The 24,955-nt window shown below is 39.7% G+C and overlaps 2 protein-coding genes across 3 annotated transcripts in view; one reads left to right on the top strand and one right to left on the bottom strand.

Annotated features, from left to right (window-relative positions):
* Window positions 1–841, bottom strand: part of fsd2 (fibronectin type III and SPRY domain containing 2) — a 12,074-nt gene extending 11,233 nt beyond the window's left edge. The window contains exons 1-2 of the mRNA XM_015039875.1: window positions 598–841; window positions 121–405 (exon numbers count right to left, since the gene is read on the bottom strand). Of these exons, the coding sequence (XP_014895361.1) occupies window positions 121–372 (252 nt within the window). The 5' untranslated portion in view covers window positions 373–405; window positions 598–841. The remainder of the gene's footprint in view (window positions 1–120; window positions 406–597) is intronic.
* Window positions 842–1,419: 578 nt separating this feature from the next.
* The window catches only part of whamm (WASP homolog associated with actin, golgi membranes and microtubules), a 32,321-nt gene continuing 8,785 nt past the window's right edge, over window positions 1,420–24,955 (top strand). The window contains exons 1-11 of one of the 2 annotated variants that reach the window (XM_015039869.1): window positions 1,420–2,123; window positions 4,021–4,194; window positions 4,381–4,531; window positions 5,231–5,400; window positions 7,355–7,562; window positions 8,710–8,894; window positions 15,652–15,738; window positions 15,876–15,971; window positions 17,227–17,635; window positions 18,143–18,276; window positions 20,528–20,695. In XM_015039869.1, coding sequence (XP_014895355.1) covers window positions 1,545–2,123; window positions 4,021–4,194; window positions 4,381–4,531; window positions 5,231–5,400; window positions 7,355–7,562; window positions 8,710–8,894; window positions 15,652–15,738; window positions 15,876–15,971; window positions 17,227–17,635; window positions 18,143–18,276; window positions 20,528–20,683 — 2,349 coding nt within the window. In that variant the 5' untranslated portion in view covers window positions 1,420–1,544 and the 3' untranslated portion in view covers window positions 20,684–20,695. Of the gene's footprint in view, window positions 2,124–4,020; window positions 4,195–4,380; window positions 4,532–5,230; window positions 5,401–7,354; window positions 7,563–8,709; window positions 8,895–15,651; window positions 15,739–15,875; window positions 15,972–17,226; window positions 17,636–18,142; window positions 18,277–20,527; window positions 24,354–24,955 lie in introns of those variants that run through there. The other variant, XM_015039868.1, reaches the window with a different exon arrangement.

Genomic DNA, 24,955 nt, shown 5'->3' with positions numbered 1-24,955 from the left:
TGTAAATTTTCTGTGAAAAGCGGGGTAAAAAGCAAATTAAACCCCCCCCCCCAAAAAAAAAAAAAATAAATAAGAATGAGTTAAAGAATGACATGCTGTTGTGCTGTTAGTGCCCCTCACCTCACATTCTCCCTTCTCAAACACATCATCACGTCCATCTTCTGCCCCAGTAGGGGACGGACAGCTGTCTTCACAGGGTTCGAACCGCAGCGACTCATTGGTGTTGACTGAAAACCTCTGGAAGGTCCTTCCTCCAGGCTCTGGAACAACATTGTATGCCTCCATGGTGCTCGACTCTCTGCTGAAGTCCTGCTGCTCGCTCTCTTCTGAGATCACAGCCAGCCTGCCCCCTCTGATGTCATTCAGGTCCATTGAGAGCACTGACTGTGCACAGTGGAGAGGGGTCTGCAACATGCACAGGTTGAAGAATAGATTCATTCAGATCATCCTTTTCTAAATTATATAAGCGTGTAGGTCTATAAAAATGTGTAAATATAAATAAATAAAAATTTTAAAATCTGCAATTGTGTTTTAGTGACTTGCTTCTATAAATAAGTTAAACTGGGGGTTATATTGAGCAATTAATAAAAGAATTACCTCAATAATTCACTAAAATAATCTTCTCTGAATAACTGACCCGGGCTTGTTTTTGTGTCCGACAAGCAAACTTTGTGAGGGGGTCCAATCCCGAAAGCTGAGGCTGTGACAAAAATAGATGCAACTCACACTGCTCATATGTCACAACTATTTCAAATATCTACGCCAGATTTGTTTCTTTTAAAGAGAATATGCGATCTATATTACGCGAACAGAAAAGTTTTCTTGATATTGTAAAATATAACAGGATTATTTTCGGTATCAACAGGATGATCTGAGTCGGTAATTTAAGATGGAAATCCCCCAACAGCTGATTTAAAGGTCAAAGTTGAATACAAAACATGGAGTGTTGTGGTGCGTTCGTTTAACCTCGTAACTTTTCAACATGAACCTAATGACCACATTTTGATTTGATTTTGACCTAATTTATGATTTAGTTCCTGTTAATTCCATCTTGAGTTAGTAATATCCTGTCATATTATTGACATTTGTCTTAGAACAGTTTATTTAAGTTTCCTGTCATTTAAGCTAGAATTTTTATTGCACCTAACTCCTAATTAATGACACAATATCTGTAATTTTGCTGGTTTTTATGGAACCCGTCTGGTCACATGGATAAATACAAAATAATGGCCACGACTAAATAATCTCATTGGCACGACTTTTGTCATTTATGGGCAGAACGATTAAATTATTACTTTTTTCTCCTATGTCATCAGACGGACTCTGTGGCTTTCTGTACTCTTAGTGAACAATTTTTTATTAAAAATTATGACAATGTGTTAGTTTTAATTGGCTTTAATTGTTTTTCAGCTCAGATGAAATAGGCTTTTAGAATTTCCGAGTATTTGTGATGCACTTGAAGGCAGCAACGTCATACAAATGGCGGACGTTGTAAACACAGCCAACAGTTCCTCCGGGGCCAAAGTGAAAGCTGTGTTTTTAACATGGACAGTGTAGAGTTTGATCGGTTGGACAGCTTGGAGGGGTGGGTGGCAGTTAAAAGTAACATATTTGAAGAGAATGAACCCTTTAAGTTGGGTTTTATCGTCCAGTGGAACGTTATCGAGTCGAAGTTCGCAGTAACCTGCCACAACCGGACGTTACAGCGGCAGAAACGTAAGGCTGAGGTCCCCGCGGGTGGCGACCCTCAGATGAGCTGGGCAGGACTGTTCTCCGTGAACGACCTGAAACACGTCCACCTACAGTTCACATGCGTGGCGGACGTCCTGGGCGGCTGCTTCCCGGATTTATCCGACTTTGGGGAAAGTAACATTTGGGACTTGCTGCTGTCGAATCGGAAGTCCGGTCCGGAGGATGACGACCAGAGGGACTTTGACACGCCGTGCAGGAAGCTGGAAAAATACTTCAGCACAGCCATTGACCTGTGCGGGAGAAAGATCGTCCTGGAAACTCTGTTCACCCAGGATGAGAGGGATGTGGATGAGTACTTTGAAAATCTACAGGAGTTCAAAAAGAAGACCATGCAGGAGGAGATGTCAAGGGCCAAGGGTCACCTGAAGGAGGTGAGGGGCCACACGGCTGCTGGTGGTCCTGGAGTTCAGTCTGATTCACAAAAGTCCATCTTATGCCCCATAAGGTCTTCATTAAGGGCTGATTTAATCCATTCACTTAGTTTGTTTCTACATGGAAGAAATGCACAACAACAACCAATACTGAAGCATTTGATAACAGTCACATTTTCTTTAAATAAGAATTAACAAGCACCTTTTCACTGGAAGTTTGCTCTTCTTTTCAGTGAACATTTCCTGTGATTTGTACTATTTCAGATGTTGCTGTTCATCTTTCTGTTTTCATGTGTTAACTTTTAGTATTTTCTCAACTACTCTGACGTTATATCTTCAGATTATTGTTTGTCTTTTAAGGATCGGATGTGTTTCCTTCAAGATCCTGCAGGCTAATAATAACTTTCCACATTTTCTCTTGCAACATTTAGGGCCCAAAATTGAATTCATTTGGAAAGTTTATTCCCTCAATTTTAGCTCACAAATTGTCTAAAAATAAATATCTTTCAGTGTGGCTTTTGTCATGAATTTTACAGCAGATGTTGGCAACAATACAAATAATCCACGTCTACAAAGAAATCAAAACATGCATGTAATAAAGATGAATGACGCAACAAATAAACGCTATATATATATAATAATAATAAAAGAAGCTGGAAAAAGGCAGAAAGAGCTAATATGTTATCCACAAATAAATGCCATTATGTTCAATATACATTTAATCAGGTACAACAATCACATTTCCATCCCTGTATTATCTCCAAAAGCATATTTTTGAACACACGGTTATTCTTTCCATACATACGTCACCATTATGATGTCCAACCCTAAAAAACATATTTGTTAATTCATTGAATATAGATTTGCCACACTTGGGGTTTAATAGTGTAACAATTAATAAAATGCATTGTTATATCTGGTAGTTGTTTTTCCCAGTAACATTAATGCAAATTAACTCAAACTACAACTCATTTGGCCTTTGTTTATAATCATAACATTTTAAGAAATAATATATAATTTTTTATTTTTTATTTGATGAATTATCTTCCTGACTCAAATACCTACCCTGGAGCAAGTGTTTGAGTCCCACATCACTGGATTATTGCAGACTTTTACCTCACTAAGCTGTGTGTATTCCTGAAGTGGAAACAGTTGCCTGTAAGAAGAGCGCCACACAGTGGCAGTGGAAATATCTAAAATCAGGTCTAGCATGACGCAGCTGTGACTTTGCTGCCAGAATTTCAAAAAGGAAGTCCTCGATGCCAAAGTGAAAACATACTTTTTCAATCTCATGTCAATAACTAAAAATCTATAAACTACAGTAATTGATTTCATGAATAAAAGCCCCCTTTTTTTAAGTGGATGAACAAATTCAATAGAGATCCTGCAAAGTGGTGCATTTTAAATGTGTTATGTTTATTATTTTTAACGAAACCCCCCCCCCCCATTAAAAACTGAATTATTGATTTATAACACGTTTTTCTTATAATCCCTGTTGAAATGTCAGCATCTCAGAAATTGCCTGTCTGTGATTTTCAATGGGTCATCCCTTATTAAACCTGTGAAGTCGTTAATATTTGTTCATATGTAAATTTCACTGGATTTATATTATTGATTTATTATCTCTATTTAGCCACATTGATATGGCTTTGCAAGGCTATAACTCTGGACCACCCACATCCTGTTTAAAAAGACTTGCACCAGCTGTGTGTTTGGCATCGATCAGAGCGCACCAAACAACTTCCAGTAAAGATTTTTCTATCCCATCTGAGCTGTGAAAAGTCATACAAGGCAAACAACAGACGGCTCTGAGAATAAACTGAGGTGATGGTGTTTTTATGTTCACTTATTTTATTGTTTTTTGTTTGTTTTTTTTTGTTTTGTTTTGTTTTTACAGCTGCTGCAGACTCACAGCACCACTAATGGGATGGTGGCACTGCTGAGCATCTATGAGAAGGAAGATGAAGCCTATCAGGACCTGGTTACTGTCGCCACCAGCTTCTTCCAGTACCTGTTGCAGCCCTTTAGAGACATGAGAGAACTGGCCTGCCTTTACAAGATGGAGATTCTAGTGAGTCCGGTTGAAGCTTGAACAAAACACGAGTCATTTTCTTGTTCCGCTAAAGACTCTTTATTTATCTCAAATCTAAGTTGAATCCCAGAGTTTGTCAGATCTATGAGGTGGTGCTCTGATCATAAACGGTCCACTTGTTTTTTTTTGTTTTTTTTTCTTTTCTTTTCTTTTGTTTTTCTGCAGAAATCCTTGGAGTTTGAGGAGCTGGGTCCCAAGAGGATTGCAGCTCTGGAGAAGGAGGCGGAGGAGTGGAGAATGAAAGCAGAGGATGCAGTCGCCTCCATTCAGGACATCACTGTCAACTACTTTGCACAGACTTCAAAGGCCCTGGCTGGTATGAGTTGTTTGCTTTTCTTTTCTTTTTATATGGATCATATTATAAATTCTGTGGTGGATTTGGTAAAAAAAATAAAATAAAATCACACGAAAGCATCTTTTTTTTAATTAGATAAGAAAACATTCAGTTTATATGATATTAAATGACTGCAATTCAGATGTAAATTAATCAATTTTCCATGCTCTGTCTTTTGAAGAATTTCAAATTATTCAAAGAATTTAACAAAATGCTAACATTAAACGCCAAAGGTGTGAATTCATTGGTTGTCAAGGTAAACAAAAAAAAAAAAAACTTTTAAGTTTCTTTGTAATCAATTCAGGTTCATAGTGAAAAGAAACAAAAAAAAAACTGATTTAACTTTGAACTGTTGCATGGGTTTGAGAAAGTTGACTTCAAAAGCTTATTGTCCAGCTTTCACGGTACATCCAGAATATAGATCAGTTTGTGGAGCAGCTTGAAATTCAGGTGGGAGAAACTGCCACTGTTTTTTCCAGGTAGTTCAATAAAACTTTTAAAGCAAGTGAGATATCCTAAAGCAATGATGTCATAGCTGGATGTCATCAACATCATTTTCAAAGAGCTATCAGGGAAAAAACAAACAAACAAGCTTAGTTGATAATTCTCATGTAATCATATAAGGTCTGTTAAGTTTTTGCGAGATGCAGCAGTTTGACAGATTTTCATGTCTATGTCAAGGCATGGTAAAGCAGATGGAGGAGGATAAGAAGCGTTTTGGACCCGCTGCCTGGGCGTCTGCAGCTCCTAGACTGGAGAAGCTGCGCTTCCTTTTAGCTAAGGAAACCTTGCAGCACATGCGAGCGGCAGAGATGTGCCTCAGCCGCAAGAAGGACACCATCAAAGAGCGGGTACGTCTGACGGGGGTTTCGGCTGCTTCTTCGGGGCTTCTGTAATTGGTGAAAACATTCTGTCTGCGCTTAATAGGTTTTTTTTTTTTTCTTTTTTTTTTGTACCAAGGCAAAACAGCTTTAGTAGTGACTGTAGTTCTGCAGCGATTTAAATGGACTGCTGGCTTTTTTGTTGTTGTTGTTGTTTGGTATTCTTGTCTGAATCTCTGGCTGCAGAGCTTCTTTTGATCTATTTATAAAGCTCTCTCTAAAAACTCAAAAGAATCCCTCCACTCCCCCCACCCCCCCAAAAACAAAAAAAAAACCTGCCTCCATGCATAAATAAGTCAGTGTGTCTGTGTGTATACATATTCACAGCGTACCGCCTGTGTGTGCTCTGTGACTGCCTGGTGTAGAGCAATTTTAATATCAGGATCACAGTATGGAGTGGGAAACTGCAGCAGATTATTTGCAGCCATAAGCTGTCACGCTGTGCATATTGAGCTGGTCTTTTCTCCTTTTCTGTGGGGGCAGCAGGAGAACACTTTCAGCATCTTCACCTGCATTATTCATCTGATTAAGCTTGTTAAAAAGTCAGGCCCGAGGATGCTGGAAGTGGCCACCACTGTGAAATCAACGTGAGTCTTTTGCATAGACGGCTGTGTGCGAGTGTTTCTAATGAGATCAGCGAGCTGCACCTACGCAGGATTTTGTGCTGGTGGCACCGTAACACGGTGACTCTGATGAATGCACCGGTGTGCCTGCAGATTTCACAGTGTGACACATTGGACTGTTTTTTTTTTTTTTTAATTTTATATATATTTTTATTTTTTTTTACAGTGAGCACTTCTGTGCGTGCGCACGACGCCCTTGGAAAACATCAAGACCTCTTTATGCAATTTGTATGTTTTGGTTTTTGATGCTCGCTGCAAATATAACCTACATTTAGATCAATTAAACTGAAGAAGTCCCTCCACCTTTGCAACTTCCCCCTTTGCCAAATTTAGCAACAAGGTGAGAGACGTTGATCCAAACATCGACTGTGGATCTGGCTGAGTTTGTACGCAGAACAGAAAATTATGGAATAAATGTATTTTCCAGGTTAGGACTGGGTGATAAATCGATTTTTATCTGTTATGAAAAAATCTGCAGGTTTTATTTTTAAGCCATATTACCCAGTCCTATTTCAGGTATAGGAAAAGAGGATGAAAAAAATGTTTTTTCTACATTTTATCTCATCAGAAGTAGTAGTAGTAGTATGTTCGTTCATTCAAACATTTAGCATATGTTCAGGGGAAACCTGAATTGTCAAAATTCCCAACTTATACAGTGTGGAAAGTGAAACCGGATATTTGTTTGAACCACATTGAACATCTCCTGATTTCCACCAATGGTCCTTATTCTACCAGGAGGACTTTTAAAGATAATCACCAGAAAAGATTGGGAGAAAATCTCCGAACCTGAGTGTGCAAAGACTGCAGTAACAAAACACTTGAATGTGAATTTTCCTCCATTTGTGCTTTAGTTAAACTCTGTGACTGCAAATGTTGAAGTAATTCTTTCAGTTTGGGATCGCTCAGTCTGAACTGAAAAAAGGGAGAAAAATAATTTTACTTTGCAAATGTTCTGGGCGTCACGCAGCGTTCTTTATGACAGAGAGCATTTAGGCACATGGGCTTGAATATAAAGTGTCAGCTCATAATTAAGAATGTCAAGCGTTTTTTTTTTGTTACTGTCATAACGCTGCAGGCAGCCGCTGATTCCAGCTCCCCTCATTAAGAGTCGCAGAGAAGAAAACTGTCTGAAGACGTTTCTACATCACATATTTTTACATCAGTTGAAAAGATGTAAACATGCAGTTGTGTCAGAGTGTTTTTAGCACGCATGTACAAACGGGGTGTGAATTTAAAAAGCCAAATATTCCACACTTTTTAAAGGCTGACTTGACAAGGGTGTTTTTTTTTTTTTTCTACAGCTGGAGAACTTGTCAGGGAGAGTCCAGAACCAGAGAGCTGAGCAGGGGTCGGCGTTTGAGGCCGGTCAGAAACGCGACACAGTGGACCAGCTTGAACTGCAGTTCTATGAAACCCAGCTGGAACTTTATGACGCCAAGTTTGAGATCCTGAAGAACGAGGAGCAGCTGCTGGTGGCTCAGATAGACACCCTGCGTCGACAAATTAAAGGTGTGTGCTGAAACTAGTGGAAAGGTTTCATAGAAAAGAAATGCATCAATCTGTATTTAAATGCAACAGATGGAATAGATTTTTAGAATAAAAATGATCATAGGCATAAAAACAAGCTAAAATAATTGTAGATTTTGTTTTTCTCCTAAGTAATAGCAAGCATGAAGTAAAAACAGCATTTCATATTTAATCATATCATCTTTGTGTGATATTAAAATTATTAGCATAAAAGCTGCATAATGAAGGCTTGACGGACAGGGTGAGGTCAGCAGGACCGTGTCTCTCATGTGACACGACCAATTAGTACTTCAAACTATTTTCTTCCTGTAGAATTAGGAAATATTTAACATTGCATTTGGGTAAAGTACACAATCTAAGTTACTGGGAGTGAAACTGAGCCTGGAAAAATGTGTATGCAAACAAAATAAAAGCATCGCCGACAAAAAGCTGTACTTTAGAGAATGTATAATTCATTAGTAATCTAGTCCTGATTTGATGAGTTGACGTTTCACAGATTTTAATGTGGAGCTGGTCAGAGTTGGTCCTGAGTTATTGCTAAAACAGCAGTAAAATAACACTCTGTCAAATCTGATGCCAACTTTAGGCAATAAAACAGAAGTAGTTATTTTAAGCATTAGCATCTCCAGACCTTTTTATAGGAAGAGTTACAGGGAGAGAGCTAGACATGTTTTTAAAAAACTGAATTTAAATGATGTCATACATATTTACATGTAAATTTGACACACTTTGATTTGAGGTCACTCTGGGGAAATGGTCCCCTCCGTTCATGTAAATATTTCTCTAATTGCTCCTTTAGGGACATGGGGTGTTACCTCCAAGGTGCGTGTGCAGTATTAACATGCTGTGCGTGTGTCTGTGTGTGTCCACCTGTACTTTTAACCTTTTATGCTCTCCAGAGTTTCCAAACTAAAACATAGCAGTGTGACCTTCACTATTTGCTGAAAAGAAGGGCCAAACGAAAATGAATTTTGCAAACTAATTATGTGACTTTATGGAGGATTTAATGTGAACACTCACAGGTGAAGGCGAATCAGCAGTTTATGTTGATGATGTCATATTTTGAATATTATAACAAGTAAATCCATAGCGTACATAATGATGTTGTATGAATGTGCTTTTGTTTCAGAGTTGAAGGAGGAGGTGGTGTACTATGATGTGTGTGAGGATCCAGAGGAGCTGCACAGCATGGTCCACACAGCGCTGCAACAGGCTGAACCGCCACTAATGCGTCAGCTCAAACGACGCCTGCAGACCCTGGAGACCAAGAGGGGCAACATCTGTGCTCGGAGGGCTTACCTGAGGAACAAAAAGGTGCAAAACGCGCTGCGACCACTTTATTCATTTTGACCCGTCTGCACCTTTAAAAAAAGAAGACTCTTGGTAGCAGTTCATTTGTCTTCAGGGTACAAATACACATATTTAAAGCTCATAACTATGTAATTTTTATTTTGAGGATGGAGTGCAGATTTTAGATTTGAACTCTGGAACATATTAAATAACTTTAATGTTAAATAATACGTTTTCTTCAATAGCTTCCACATTGCGTGCCACATTGACTAGAAATCAGTAATTGTTATACTAAACTCTATATATGAGGCACATATATTTTTATTCCATTTTAACTACATTTTTATTTTTGTTACCTTTTTTTGTTTAAATTTAGTATTTCTCTTCAATAGCTTCTAGGTCATGTGACCTATTGAGTCAAAATCAGTGAGAAATTGTTGTAGATCTACAACTCTAGATCTATAACTCTAGACTGTTCCTCTTTAGGTCCAAAAATAATAACTTCAGTTTTGTTTCTGTTCAGCTGCAGAAAGTTGTGGCACATTTATCTGTTTTAAGCATCTATTCAGTGACTGGAGGGGATCAGCTGGTAGAACGATTGTTCTACCAGTCTGTACAGATGAGGTACACTCATTTTTATTTGATTTGACCCTTTTTATTCCCTGTCGATACACAGCTCTACATTACCATGTCACCAGGTGACTCTGAACAGTAACACTTTATTTGAAGGGGTGTGCATAAGACTGACATGACACTGTCATAAACATGACATAACATCTGTCATGAACATAAAGAAGTCTGACAGTTGTCATGTCATGAAGTGTCATTCGGTTAATAATGACACTTTTAATGCAAAGTTGCTCTAAAAGTTGCATTGACAGGCCATTAAAAATGCCAACTTTGCATTAAATGATCATAATTTGCAAAATCATGCAAAGTTGGCACTTTTAATGGACTTTTAATGCAACTTTTAGAGGAACTTTACGTTGAAAGTGTCATTATTTACCGAATGACACTTCATGACAACTGTCATAAACATTCATAAAGACTGGTGAATTTGACAGTCATGTCAGTCTTATGCACACCCCTTCAAATATAGTGTTACCCTAAGAACTCTGAATTTACGTTTTACAAAGGAATTTTATAAAGCATTACCTGGCTGTTAATGCTTTGAATACAACGTGCAGCTGCTGCCGAGTTTCATAGATGCACATAAAGAAAAAAGGGGCAGGAAATATTGGTGGGGACTGTCCCCTTCATCCCAGAGTTGGTGTGGACAACTTCAGGAAGTTACACTTATGAGCTATGGACTATAAACTTTTACACATTTTACACAAATTTCTTCAAATATTGTTGAATTCTTGTGAAATGGATGAACTCAAACGTGAAGAAAAGTGATCAAAGTTTTTTCCTTTGTTTTCTGTTACAAATAGAAAAGTAGGGTTTGCATTTTTTTTTTCAACCTACTTTAATCAACACACTTTAGAAAAGAGATTAAGGGGAGTGCTAGGACTTATTCTTTTCACTTAAAGCCCTGTTTACCACTCATAAACAACACACAGCTATGTTGCCTTCAGAATTACCAACGGAGGTGTGGATATCTGCAACTCCTCCAGAGTTACCCTGTTTATATGCCCCTACTTCAAATTGCTGGCTTAGCTCTTTAGCATGCTAATTAGCTAGCTCTGCTGTGGCCTGCTAATGAACGATCTAAATATGCAGAACACCTATTTCAGACACTACCAATCAAGGTGGACAGCTATGTCTTCGTAGGTTTTTAGTCGTGTTATTATTTTTCATTTTTAGATAATCGACAGAACAGTCGTCTGTGTGATTTTCAGTGGTTAGCCTTCGGACAGGCTAACCCTGCTTTAAAATCAACATGGTCTCTGATCTAAGATATGTGTTCATGATGCATTTTCTTTCTCTAATGATTCCCAACAAACCGCTGAGACCTTATAATAATGAAGCATCTGTACTAATCAAATTGGCGTCTCCTAATTATAATTTCTTAAGCGAGAACAATGAGCATAAGAGCATAAGAGTCCTTAGGCTTAGGACTTCCTAATATTTCATAATTCACCAAACTGTAAAATGATTTTCTTGAGCATATTTGACTCTCTTGAATGTTTGGGAATCAATGTCAAAGGTCAGACACTAATGTTATACAAAACCCCAAATATGTGGAAAATGTTTTCAATGAATTTAGCCAGCTCTTATCGGTCAAGTTGAGTACATCTGAAATCTGTGGAGTCAGGAAAAAGGAAAACAAAATCGTGGCCACGACTTATCATGGTTAAGTATTTCCCACGAAATAAATGAGTAATTACCATTCTCGTTATTCTCGTTCCCATTATTAAGTCGCGGCCACATTTTTTCTCTCCCATGTCACCAGACCCACTTCATAGAGATCAAATAGAAAAAGACAACAAATTATTTTCCTTTTTTGTTGTTTTTTTTCTTGTTGTTTTTTAGCTTTCTTTTTACATAAAGGGAGGATATAATAACGCAACACTGACACAAAACTTGCAACATATAAAACAAAGACAAACACATCAACAGGTCTTTATATTACATTAAAGTTTGAATACATAGAATGACATAAAACATATTGTCTATGTATGATGATATAAAACTTTTATACTGTCATTCTATGTATGTATTATACTGTCATACATAGAATGACAATATAAAACTTTTATATCTTCATACATAGAATGACGATATAAAACTTTCCTCCCTTATTTTGCTTGTTTTTTTTGTTTTTTTTGCAACATACCTGCAACAATTAAAAGAAAGGCAAACACATCAACAGCTATTTACATTACAGTAAAGTTTGAATACGTAGAATGATGGTATATAACTTTCAACTTAAAACAGAAACAAACACAGGAAGAAACTATTTACATTATTGGAAAGAGGCGGAATAGATCCAACTTTTCCATTTTTGTTTAGTTGTTGTTTTTTTTATTTGATAGTTTCTTAGCGTTTGTTTTAACAAAAAGGAGGACATAATAAAAATGCAACATTGACATTGATCTTGCAACATTTAAAACAAAGACAAACGCAATCAACAGCAATTTACATGACGTTATGAGTTTGAATACGTACAATGATGATGTAAAATGTTCAACATTTAAAACAGAAATGTTGTTTCTTTACAGTGAAGGAGGCTCTTCACTGTAAAGAGCCTCTTTACCCTTTACAGTAAAGAGGCTGAATACCAACTCCTTTCCTTTTATGTCGTCGTTTTGTTTTTAAGCATTTTTTAAATTAAAGAGTTCAATAAAAATATAACATTGACATAGAACAGGGGGGTCCAAAGTCGGTCCTCGATGGCCGGCATCCTGCATGTTTTAGTTCTCTCCCTGCATCAAATGATGGATCATTGGAAGGCCTAAGGAGAACATTGACTTGCTGTGGAGATTGTTACTACCACTAGGGAGAGAACTAAAACATGCAGGATGCCGGCCCCCGAGGACCGACTTTGGACACCCCTGACATAGAACATGCAAAATTTAAAACAAAATCGCACTGTATGGCCTGTTTCAGGCCACTTCATTATTTGAAGGGAGTAAATATGTCGATGTCAAAGGACTCATTCACACACCGCTGATGGCAAGCTACTGGATTGTAGCCACAGTCTGACAGAAGTGAGGCTGCAAATTTTTTGTGCCATCGGCACGCCTGACCAACACCAGCAGGCAAGGTGGGTGAAGTGGGAAAACAAACGGCAAAGGGTGGACAGACCGGGAATTGACCGCCGTCGCAGTGGTTCCCAACCGTAGTCCTTAAGTACCCATTCCCTACATGTTTAAGGTGTCTCCTTCCTACCAAACTCCTGACTCAAATGAAATACTAGTTAGATTTAATACTTGTAATCAGTGGTCCCCAAAGTCGGTCCTCGAGGGCTCATTAGAAGCCTAAGAAGAATATTGACATGCTGAAAAGGTTGTTACTACCACCAGGGAGAGAACTAAAGCATGCAGGGTGCCGGCCCTCGAGGACCAACTTTGGGGACCACTGCTTAACACCAACAAAGAGCTATTCGCATGACTTTAAGGTTGAAATTTGATGAAATGGTGTTTTCTTCTGCCAGGTTCTGCATTCTGCTTCCTTCTGCCTCTAAAATCTCTATTGTCTCCATTTCATAATTCTCTGCCTCGATTCTATGGGTTTCTTTCCTTGTCCAGCATGAAGGTGAGTTCCTGGATGTCTTTGTGCAGATATCTCCATTTCTGCCTCGATTCTAAGGGCCTTTTCCTTATCCAACATAAGGGTGAGATCCTGGATTTCTTTTAGCAGAGATCTGCGTTTTTTGTCCTCTGCCTGAAGCTTGTTGGTAAGGAGTTTTGTCTGAGCCGAGAGCGTCTCTGTCATATTGCAGGCTTTCTCTAAACCCTGGTGAAGCTGATCACTTACCTTTTCCAACTCCAACTTACCTCTTTCTGCCTCTTCTCTTAGAGCCCTTTCTTTCTGCAGCTCTTTGTCTGTTTCTTGCCGAAGAGACTCTATCATCTTCGAGAGAGAAGCGATTTCGGTCTCTCCTTGGACCCTTAGACTTTTCTCTTTTTCGACCATTTTCTCGAGCTGTTGGAGCTCCATTTGGATTTTGCCAACCAAAACAGTCTCAGATCGACCCTCCTTGGACATTTTCTCCATGTCCTCAAGCTTTTTAATTAGTTGTTCTGCGATCTCCACAGCTTCCTCTTTGTCTGCCTCAATTTGGGCTCTACGTTCTTGTTCTGTTTTCACTTCTTGCTCCATCATGTCAAAGAAAGCCTCAGAAATTTTGAATTGATCCAGATTTTCTTTTTCTGCCTCAATCCTCAGCTTTCTTTCTCTCTGGAGCATTTCTTGAAGCTGTTGGACATCAAGATGAGGAATGTCCTCATCTTGAACTTTGATTGAATGTTCAGTGGAGATGTTCTTCATTCCTTCACAGTCACCAGAGATTTTTAGGAGACTCTTAATGGCTTCCCTTTTTGCTGAATCACTTTTAGCATCAAGATTTATTTTGTTCTCCAGCTTTTCCTGGAGCTTCTTTATCTCTTTCTGAGCCACAGCGAGATCAATTTCAAACTCAATGGTGAGCATCTCAATTTCTTCACGGTGTTTCTTTTGCATCTCCTTCATTTGTTGTTGGAGTTCTTGTATTGTGGGGCAGCACGTTGTCTCATCTCTGCCCACCCGGCCTTGGTTCTTGGATTCGGCTTTCTCCAGCTTCTCCTTAAGCTCCTGAATTTCCAGAAGCAAGGCCTGCTTCTCCTCCCTCTCTTCTGAGACAATGTCTTCATAGTAGCGTTCAGTGTTGACTTTCTCCATCGTAATGGCCGCTACATCTTGGTGAAGCTCCTTGATCTCCTGCTGAAAGATGTCAAAGAGCTCATTGTTGAGGTGATAGACCATGGGTTTCGGCATTCTGATTTATTCAAACAAGTTTTGCTCGAAACAATGTTCTCTGCACAATTCGCAAAATTTGCACAATCCGCACAACAGCACAATCCGCACAATCCGCACAACAGCACAATCCGCACAATCCGCACAAGTGAAAAGTGGGTGAGGTTCTATGGAACTGTGTGCCTTTATAAAGTACAATTCTGGTGTATGATGCATGAAAACGCCTGTGATGTCATCATAGATATTACAATAGTGATAGTTCTCTTGTGGGCTCATAAGCATTCTCCCCATCTTATTGGCTGAATCTATTTCTATATATATATATATATATATATATATATATATATATATATATATATATATATATATATATATATATATATATATATGTGTGTGTATGTATGTATATATACAACTCTAGATCTATAACTCTAGACTATTCCTCTTTAGGTCCAAAAATAATAACTTCAGTTTTGTTTCTGTTCAGCTCCAGAAGGTTTTGGCACATTTATCATGACCTAGAGGCTATTGAAGAGAAATACTAAATTTAAACTAAAAAAATAGGTAACAAAAATAAAAATTTTGTTAAAATGGAATAAAAATGCATGTGCCTCATATATACAGTTTAATTCAACAATTACACACTGATTTCTAGTCAATGTGGCACGCAATGTGGAAGCTATTGAAGAAAACATTATATTATTTAACATTAAAGTCATTTAAAATATTGAATATGACTTGACATTTTAATATAGGGTAGTGTGTCTCATGTAAAAGCATGAATTACCACTTTTCTGTATCAGTTGGTCACAAGGCATTTATTAACATTTGTTTGACAGGAGTGTTTGGTTCGGAAATTTGTTCGAGTTGGATATTTGAATATCCAACTCGAAACTAACTTCACTGCAGTCAGCAACACAATAAGACCACCGGGACAAAGTTTCTTTTGATCTGTGGCCTGTAAAGATGGCACCGAGCGACTGCGCGAGACGTAAACGCCCCACAACATCTGACGCAGTGACGTTGGTTCGAAAGCTCTATTGGCCAATAGGAGCTGGAGGAGCTGGACATAGAAGGCAGCTCTTCTCATTAGCATAACGATGCAGCAGAAAAAGAGCAAGCAGAAAAAAGACAAAACATAATATTTACTTTTCATGACAAAAACGCATGTTTAGGGGAAATGAAAAAGAAAATATATACATTACTTAACGGAATCTCGTGTAGGGAAAAAGGAAAAACAAAATATATATTTATGCTTTTATTTCTTATTATGTCGGTTTTGGTCCTCCGTTGAAACACCCACTAATCTGATAAAATACAAAGCTGGCTTCAAATAAAAATGATCTGTACTCATGGATTTCTTTTGTGCGTGTGTCTTCAGGATCAGTGCATGGACGCCCAGGAGCAGAAGCAGCAGGCGGCCAAGCACAGCTCGATAGTCTTCAACCAGCATCATCAGGTCCACCTGGTACGTCACCACAGCAACCAGGCAGCCCACACAGACCCTCACACACGCAGCACTATCTACAGAGGTAACTAGATTTAGGTTGTTTTTTTCCCCTCCTCTCTTCAGTGGCTCTCTGTGTCTCCCTCTGTTGTCTGCAGAAACGGGAGAAGAGGAAAGAGGAGGATCAGAGGAGGAAGGAGTGGGTGGACCAGGAGCGAGAGAAGACCCTGAGCAGATTACGGTCCTTCAGAGAGGTCAGCCTCTCGTTCTGTCTCTTTCTTTCTCCTGCACATCCTCCTTCATTTAAAAAAATGAGATAAAATAAATAAAGGCCAGATGGGTTTCTGTTTAAAAACACGGCGGATTTGTTTTATTGTTTGGTCAGGATTACAAAAATATTTCCATTTGTTAAATGACAGAAGAATAGTAAAGATTATAGATGATATTGAAATTATAATATACTAATGAATTAAAAAAAAATGGGAAAGCCCAGATGAAAATGTCATGGCTTTGTAAAAGGTATTCTCTTTCCCCCCTTTTTTATTGCTTTTACAAAAAAAGAAAATAATAAATCTTGGCAAAATAAATGCAAAAAGAACCATTCATTCTTTAAATAAACGCTGATTTCTACAAGATGCTGACAAAAAACTAAAATATGTAATATAAAATAAACAATAGCATAAATATTCAGCTCCTTCAAGTCAATGTTTTGTTGAAGCGCCTTTGGCTGCAACCCCAGCAGGGAGTCTGTGTGGATCAGCTGCAATCAAGCCACACATCTGGATAGGGGAGCACCGATTGATGATTTCTGGCTGACCTCCAAAAGTCACTGAGTCAGTAACAGTGGGATGATTATTGTTAGATATGACCTGGTGGACTCTGGTCTGCCAGTCAAACCTCTCTCCCAGCAGAGCAAAACAGGACAGTGGTTGATTGTTTAGACCTTTGCTGAAGCAGATAAGATCGGCGGATGAGATCTGATTCACGTGTCGGTATCGGCCGATCACCGAGACCCCAAAATGAAGGAGATCGGGGGTCAATTTATCGGCCGGCCGATAAACTGATGCACCCATTCGTCAGGATGCTGCAGTTTTACCCTATTCTTCCTTGTAAACTATCCAACCTCTGTCAAGCTGCATGTGGGTCGGCTGTGATCAGCTGTTTCCAAATCCTGCCACAAATTCTCTGTAGGACTGAGGCCTGAGCTTTGACTGGGCCACTCCAGAACATCCACCTTGTTTTCTTCAAACTCTGCGTAGCTTTAGATGGATGCTTCAGCTCGTTGTCTTGCTGGAAAATAAATATTCTAGTTCTCTTGCAGATGGAAACAAATTGTCCTCCAGGTTTTTGCTATACGTTGCTCTATTTAAATTGTTATAACTTTTTGTTTTTTTTATTTAAAATGAACAGAAAGAGGTGATTTCTCCCATGTTGGGATTTCTTTCTTTCTTTCTTTGTGATTTTGCGTTACGTTCCACTATGTGATCTTTTTCATCTCCTCCCTCATAGAAGCGACAGGGACAGTACATCCTGAAGACGCCTCAGTCCAGGAAGTCTCCCTCAGAAGTGTCCTGTCCCTCCCAGCCGTTGTCCATCATCAGCCTGTCTCCGTCTGACTCTCCTGATGAGCCGTCCTCCGTCCGCCCGGCTCCTAGACGCAGCAAAACACCCAAAAAGCAGCAGCCTAAAGACATCCCTGTTCAGATCTTCTCTGCACCGCCTCCGCCAACATTAACCTGCCCCACTGTGCCACCGCCACCTCCTCCTCCTCCACCTCCACCACCACTCCCACCACCGCCTCCTGCCTTGCCACCACCGCCTGTCCGAGCTGCACCTTCCCCTCAGGACACGCCGATGCCTCTCAGCGAAAAAGAGGAGCCTCCTTTTCCAGCCAAGAACACGCTCAAGCAAAACATAGGTGAGGCGAAAGTGTGCAGCAAAGTTCAGACTTTAGGCAGCTCGCGATAAACGTATAAAGACGAGAAGCAGTTTGAGAGCGCTGTGGGCAGGGAGCAGGAGATGCAGCATTTCCCCACTGCTGGCACAGTTGTGTTTGTTTGTTCTAGTGGAAAGTGTGTTTGCACATGGTGTTCTGTCCTATATTCCCAACGTCTCCCATGAGGACAGACGGAGGCTTTTACCTCAGTCTTGCTGTTTCACACCCTCAACTCCAGTTCAACACGACTTTATTTCTTTGACATCAAAGAATGCAGTTTTGAATGTCTCTTTTTTTCAAATGTTCTAAGTTCTGTTTCTTACCACTTTTGTTACTTCTTAACACTTTGATTTCTTTCAGTTTTCAATGTTTCTTAGAGTTGTTTTTTTTTTTACCATTTTAATATTTCTTACCAGTTTTAATGTTTCTTTCTGTTTTTATTGTTTCTTACCTTTCTTTTGTTTTTTTTTGCATGTGGCATTACTGCAGGAACTATGGACGAAGTGTTGGCCTCGCTGCAACGCGGACAGATTAAACTGCGAAAGGTTCCCGATGCTACGAACAACTCTGACACGAGGAGCAATCTGATGTCCGCCATCCGAGAGGGAGTCAAACTGAAGAAGGTTAGATGTTTGTCACCAGTGATACTTCACTGCTGATGTTTCCTATCAGTCAGATAAATTTGACACCAAGTTAAACAACACATACAGATCAGCTGTTTTCTATGAGACAGCATTGTTAAGTTGACCAAATGGAAAACCTTGAAGCTCAGTACAGATCACTGTGTGTAAATGTTTCTTGAAAATGACAATATATTTACAGCTCATTTTAGTATTTTAGATCGTTTAATGCCTTGATATTTTCATAGTATATATATATATATATATATATATATATATATATATATATATATATATATATATATATATATATATATATATATATATATTATTTTTAAATGATGGTTTTCCATATGGCTGTATTTGTTTTCACACATCCTTAAAATTCAGGTCGGGAATAAAAACGTTTGGTTTGGTTTAGGTTATATAACAAGATCACTTATCACAGGTGTTTAATTATTCCAGGACATATTAAATTTACAGTCTCATATTTCGCTCCCATTTTGGGAAAGAATGAGATGGGAATGCTTTGGTATATAAAACAAGTGATAGTCAAATCAGACTTTTATTTTTCTGACTGCTCTACAGCCGTCGGTTTTCATGTTTGCGTGTTTCTCCGTATCGTGGTTGTGCATTTTCAAAAATCACTACACAAAGAGAGATGCCAATTTTCTCTATCGCTTAAGAAAAAGTTGATATTATTTCCAAAAGTTAACGTGGCGGGCTCCATTTTGGGAAAACAGTCGGACTTGTTTTCAGAAATGATCAACTCAACTTTTAATTATCAGGCTAAACATGAAAGCTTTTGCTCATTTTTGGTGAAAAAAAAAAAAGACTGTTTTGTTGCGTGAATGTAAAGTTCCTCTTGTCAGCTTGGTAGCTTTTGGTTTGTCGTTCAGTTGCAACGTCTAATCTAGACGTCAACGTCTAGATTAAAAAAATACATCTACAGTTTAACATCAGCATCGGTATTTAAAATGAGCCTCCAGCCTTTTGGTTCTCTAGAGATTAATGTCCTAAATTCATAAACAACCTCAGATTTTACTGCAATATTTTGCTGTTTGCAGTGAATAAATACACAAATTATAATATTTTTTTTTTACCAGTGGAAACAGTCAAAGCTCACACAAACATTAGTCTACTCTAAGACTTTCATTTTCTCACTGAATAGGCTTATGACTAAAGCAATTCAGGTGGCGTTCATTACTGATGCAGGACATCTAATTATCTGAGCGCCTGCTGACCAATCAGGAAGTTGCACCAGTAGCGAATTCAACGGTTTCTGGTTTTACAGTAACACGGGGTGAAAGTTTTAATTGGTTTATTTATAATTCGGAGCCACACTGAGTTTTAAAGACAAACTACATTTTCTTCAGTTTTAAACCTAAAAACAAAAACTACACATCTAATAACGAACACTGACCTTTTTTTTTTTTTTTTGTTATTATTATTGTTTAGCTTCACACTTAGTGAATGTGTTGACTGGTCAGTGGGGAAGGCGCAGGTGTTACTAAAAAACCAGCAGTGCTTCTGTGCTATTAGTGTCTCAGAAACTCTCCTTCCCTTCCCTTCAATGGTCACATCTGCGCGTTTGTTGCATTAACATGGTAACACGTTAATATGTCAAACAGAGATTTTATTTCTCCCTAAACCTTTAGATAGAAATGCAAGCCAACTGACTGAAAAACAGGACTAAAATCACCCCCGTTTCAGTTTTAGTGCTACTCTAAGCACCTTTCACACCGACTGCTGCTGTAAAACACCTAATGACTTTGTTCAATTTAGTCGAAACCGACTTGTTGCTGTTCAGCTACATAAATTAAAATCAGCTGAACTAGATCTCCAGCTGCTTCCAACAAGGGTCAACATTTACTTAAATTGACATGAAATTTAAAAAATGTACAAAAATGTTGCATTGATATCAAGTACAGATCATAATTACAGTCATATCAATTATAAATTAGAACATAAGCCAGATGAGTCTCATTTGTTTAAGCAGGTATTTGACTGATTCTGTTAAGCCCACATTTTGTTATTAAAAATCTATATTTTTGTTAGTCTGTGGTATTGTGTAAAATTAGAAGTGACATGTTTTCTTTAGCAAGTAGCAGAAAATCATAGGTAAAGGTGCCAAGGCATCATTCTTTGTCTAATTGATCTATGTGACGCGTTTCACTTGGATAATAAAAGGTGTATTCCAACTTTCTGAATGAGCCCGTAGTCTCCAGCTACATTGTCACTCTTCGCGTTGCAGGTGGTTCCCACGCGAGAGGAAGTCCCGAGCGGCGCCGACAACGAGCTGGAGCGCAGCATCAAAGCTGCCATGATGAGGATGAAGAAGGTGGCGGCCGACTCGGACGATGACGACCGAGACGACGACGACTCGCAGAGCGCCGACTGGGACAGCTGAGAACACAAACCTCTGACACAAACCCAAATCCCCCCAAATCCCTTCCCTCACGGCTAGTCGGCCTGAAGCTCGTGCTACGGCCAGATTTAACCAAAAACACGCTGCTGCTGCTGCTTCTTCTTCGTCTGATGAGGACGGGATTACGCCTCCTCTGACTTAAACGCTTTAGTTTGTTGGCGCTGTCGCTCACTAATCCCATTGGTCCTCCTAAAGCAGCACCGAGATGTAAGAGATCCAAAAAGGCTCTGATCCAGCTAAGTAGTAAGTGACAGAATCGGGATTTAATCTCCTCTGAAACCTTTTTTTTTTTTTTTTTTTTCTGGTTCTGGGAGGATTCTTAAAGTGAATGGCTAAATGGGATGTTCTGCATTATAAAGCAAAGGCAGTCGGCGGCACTGAAGCGCAGCGTGTGAATGATTGAAACTTACACAGCCGTCTGCCTGAAGGCCTGTAGTGAAGCTGCTGCTCAGCAGGGACAAACTAATTCCTCTGTCATATTTCTGAATCTTAACTCAGTATCTTGAATGTAGTAAACGCGATTCCTCAGATATAATCCAGCCGCTGTATTCCGGAGCATTTACTGTAAGCTATGAAGAGCAGTGCTGTGTAAATCCTTCAGTGTTGTTTGTACTACAAGCTGCCGTCTCCAAGTAATCAGCTAATTCTTCCTTCACCACGCCACACGTAAAGAGATCAATTAGGAATGCAGGATACCTTTTTTTTCTTCTTTAATAAATACTTATGTGCAATAACAACCCATCTAATCATCTAAGCCGTGGTTTGAATTGCTTTCTGACAAAAAGCATTAAAAGGGTTCAGAGTAAATAAAACGTCTGTTCACCGAACTGGCACTGGAAACACGTGTGTACTGTTTTATGAAAAATAAATCCAGATATGAAACCTTTGCAGAGCTTGCTTGAGTTCAGACATGCGCTCAGACGCGCTGCGCCCAGGTCGACATCCCCGCTCTTTAAACGCCGCGCACAGGAAGTGTGGAGCCAGTGTGGGTAAACCCTGCCGACTGTTCTCCGGCAGACTTTTTTCGCCCACCAACATGAGTCAGAGCGGTGTCCATCCAGGCAGCGTCTCTCCCTCTCTGAGCCAGCTGCGAGTGGCTGTTCTCAGCTGTGTGAACGTTAAAGAGCAGCTGTTAGCGGCGGCCGCGGCCTCCTCCCTCCCTCTTTGCTCCGGAGGCGGCTCTGTGTGTGCGTTTCCTGTGGGGGAACATCCAGGTCGGGCACCTCCAGGGATGAGGATGGCAGGTATTTTGACAAGCCCAGCCAATTGTGCATCAATATGAAATTCCCCCAGCCTGTTACTATGGCAACAGCAAGTCTTGGTTGTAGTGGCCTGCAGTGCCAGGTCTCTCTCTCCTCCTCTTTCTCTCTCACACATGTACCGAGCAGCATAGTGTCTTAATGATGTTTCACCAACTCGCCCACTCACCACCAGTCACACAATAAGCCTCGCAGAAAGTCTGCAGCCACGAACAGCAGACGGGAGAGAAATGCTGCTTCAACTCTGGAGTGGAACAGGTTTTTGATGTAGAGTGAAAAAAAAAAAAATTTATTTCAGTCGCATCAGAAGATAAATGTAAAAAAAAAAAGGGGGAAAAAGTGACAGATTCTGTGATTCAAAATATCTTATTTGCAACAAATGAATGGAAAAGGCAGCTTCAGACTGCAACAAGGCAGACTTTCTCCATGTGGTTCCAGTTTATTAACTAACGTTTTGCTATATTTCATAATGGTGGAGTTTTATGACTTGGATATCAGTTTGCATTATTGTTTTTATACTGTGGAAGCTTATTAAAATGCAAACGCCACGCTGGATTCATTACGTTTCACTGACTAGTTTTTAAAAGGAGTAAAGAGTAGATTTGTTGTCGACAACCTCCCTGCATAAATTAACTTTCCATCAGATTTAATTAAACAACTTGCATATAAAATTATCTGCATATTGATTAACTTCACACCCGTTTCTGATACTCGACGCTCTCCGAAGGAGCAAATGAAAGCTGAAGAACGTTTCATAAGTCCATCAGTCAGTTTTATTTACAAAAAAAAAAAAAACGAGTGGGATTGAGTTGCCAAGGCAACATGTTCTCTGATCCACTGCAGCAGTGGCGCCGTGACGACGTTTCAGGTGTTTCCCTTCCACAGTCGGTCCCCAAACCAGCAGCTTTCGTCTGAGCCACACACCGACGACACGGCCGCTCGCTTTACTCAGCGTGCGTCTCCTCCGTTACGATTGCCACTACGTTTGGCTCCATGTAAATCAACAGAGAAGACAGGCGGCGATGGAGCCTCGACAGCAGTTGGCTCTGAGGATTTATTCACTTCTCATCTAGGAAAAAAAAAAACAAACCCAAACCCGCTTCAATTTGTAAACGATTTAACCGTTTCTTTCACACGCTGACACACATGCGAGTGTGAATTAGAAAACGCTCCGGTTTCGTCACACTGGGTCCCTTATAGCAGGAGAAAAAGACACTCACTCAGCTTTGTAATGAAACTAGACTTTACCAGTTTGTCAGTTCAGTGGGTACAGCGTAGAACAAGAATCACCAAAGTGCACAAGAGGCGTCGGTTCAACAGGAAGAATCGCTCCGATTCAGGTGAGTTACGAACAGGGGGGAGGAAAAAAAAAAGTATATTTTTTTTAAATGTCCATTGATAAATATCTCAGTGTTATGACAAGATCAAAAGAGTCATGAAAAATAGTCTCGTGTAATAATATTACAGGGTAAATATTTCACTGATTGCAAACATATGGTCTCAAATTGGACTTCCCAAAAGCAGCTGCAACACAGTCCTTTATTATGAAAACCTTTGAATCCGCAGATTTTGTCCTCATCACACATTATCCTACATCTGGAAAGCAGATCAAGACTTATAAACTTGGTCTGGAAACACTAGTTGTCGAGAGGCACCAAAAAAATAAACATACAAGTAAGACTAAAAGCAAAGTCGACAGGGTTTTTAGTGAAAAGGCTCATTCCAACCACATGTTTTCAGTGAACGTTATTCACCTGTCAAGCAGCACCGTATCCCCTCCTCCAGGAAAATAAGAATAACCACCACCATAACAAAAACTAGTGTGAAGGAAGCACAAACAACCCTGGACACACACACACAGGTCTGTTAACAGTAATGCACACAAAACGGTCCTTGAACACAACACTCTGGGTGGGATCGGGGTCACGCTTACCGAAGGAAAGGTCCTGAGTTTTCCTTCTTTTTATGCAAACATCAAAAGGCTCTTTACTACGATGATTTGTTTTCATTTTAAGGTTATTTAATGGAGATAAGTTGTCATTATGGTGATGGTCATTAGTTGGCCTGTTTTCCTTTCCAGGGAGAATTAAACTTACCTGGAGGCACTTTGTGTCACGGCCATTTATTATATATCTGCATATAATTTAATATATACAAACTGTCTTCTAACACACCTGAGATACATAAGAGGCAGCAGCAAGGACAGTCTGTAGAGGGACTTGAACGTTAAATCTGAAGGGGTCGGGGGGAGAAACGGGTATTTCCACTAATTATTACTTTAATAATGCTTTTTTTTTTGTTCATTTTAGCCCTTTTAAGTCCCCACTTCTACTTTAAGCTCACCAGGCTCGTGTAGAAGTTTTACAGCCTTCAGAAAAGAGACGGATGGACAGAATCTAAGAACCCACCACCAGGTTTTTAAAGCCGCTTTTCTCCCCCACAGAAGCAGATGAGTAAGCTCAAAGTGCGACTCTGTAGTTTCACAAAGCCAGTACACAAAATGGAGCCATTTTGTGGGACTTGCTTGCCTTCTTTTTACTTTTTTTTGTTTTGTTTCAAGTCTGCCAACAACTCTCTCCCTCTCTCACACACGCACACAAGGTTGTGTTTATTACAAGCCAAAGCTGATAGATTCAGAGAAGACATCACTTTGGGGGATGTAGGTGCAGCATAGTTTCTGCCCTGAAGAGACATTTTTAGTGAATCCTTCATGCCCGACCTCTCAGCTCTGCCTCACTTCCTCTCAGTTATCAACACCGAGTTTGGAGAGTCCTTGTCTGAACTCGTGCAGCTCATCCAGCTTTCCATCCAGAATATCCATGAACTTCTTCAGCTCGCCCTTCATGTTTCCTTGTTTCTGCCGACTGTCGTTGATGTCCATCTGAAGTCCCTCGAGTCTCCCCTCCAGCTCCTTGTTCTGCGATTCTGCTGCCTGCAGGGCAGATGATGGGAAAGTAGTTACAATACAGAGGGAAAGGGGGGGGGGGGGCCAAAA

The sequence above is a fragment of the Poecilia latipinna genome, unplaced genomic scaffold, assembly GCF_001443285.1.
Source record: "Poecilia latipinna isolate Pla-1442-1.1 unplaced genomic scaffold, P_latipinna-1.0 Scaffold488, whole genome shotgun sequence".
NCBI lineage: Eukaryota > Metazoa > Chordata > Actinopteri > Cyprinodontiformes > Poeciliidae > Poecilia > Poecilia latipinna.
Note: the sequence above shows the minus strand (reverse complement) of the source record. Positions and strands in the feature narration are given on the sequence as shown.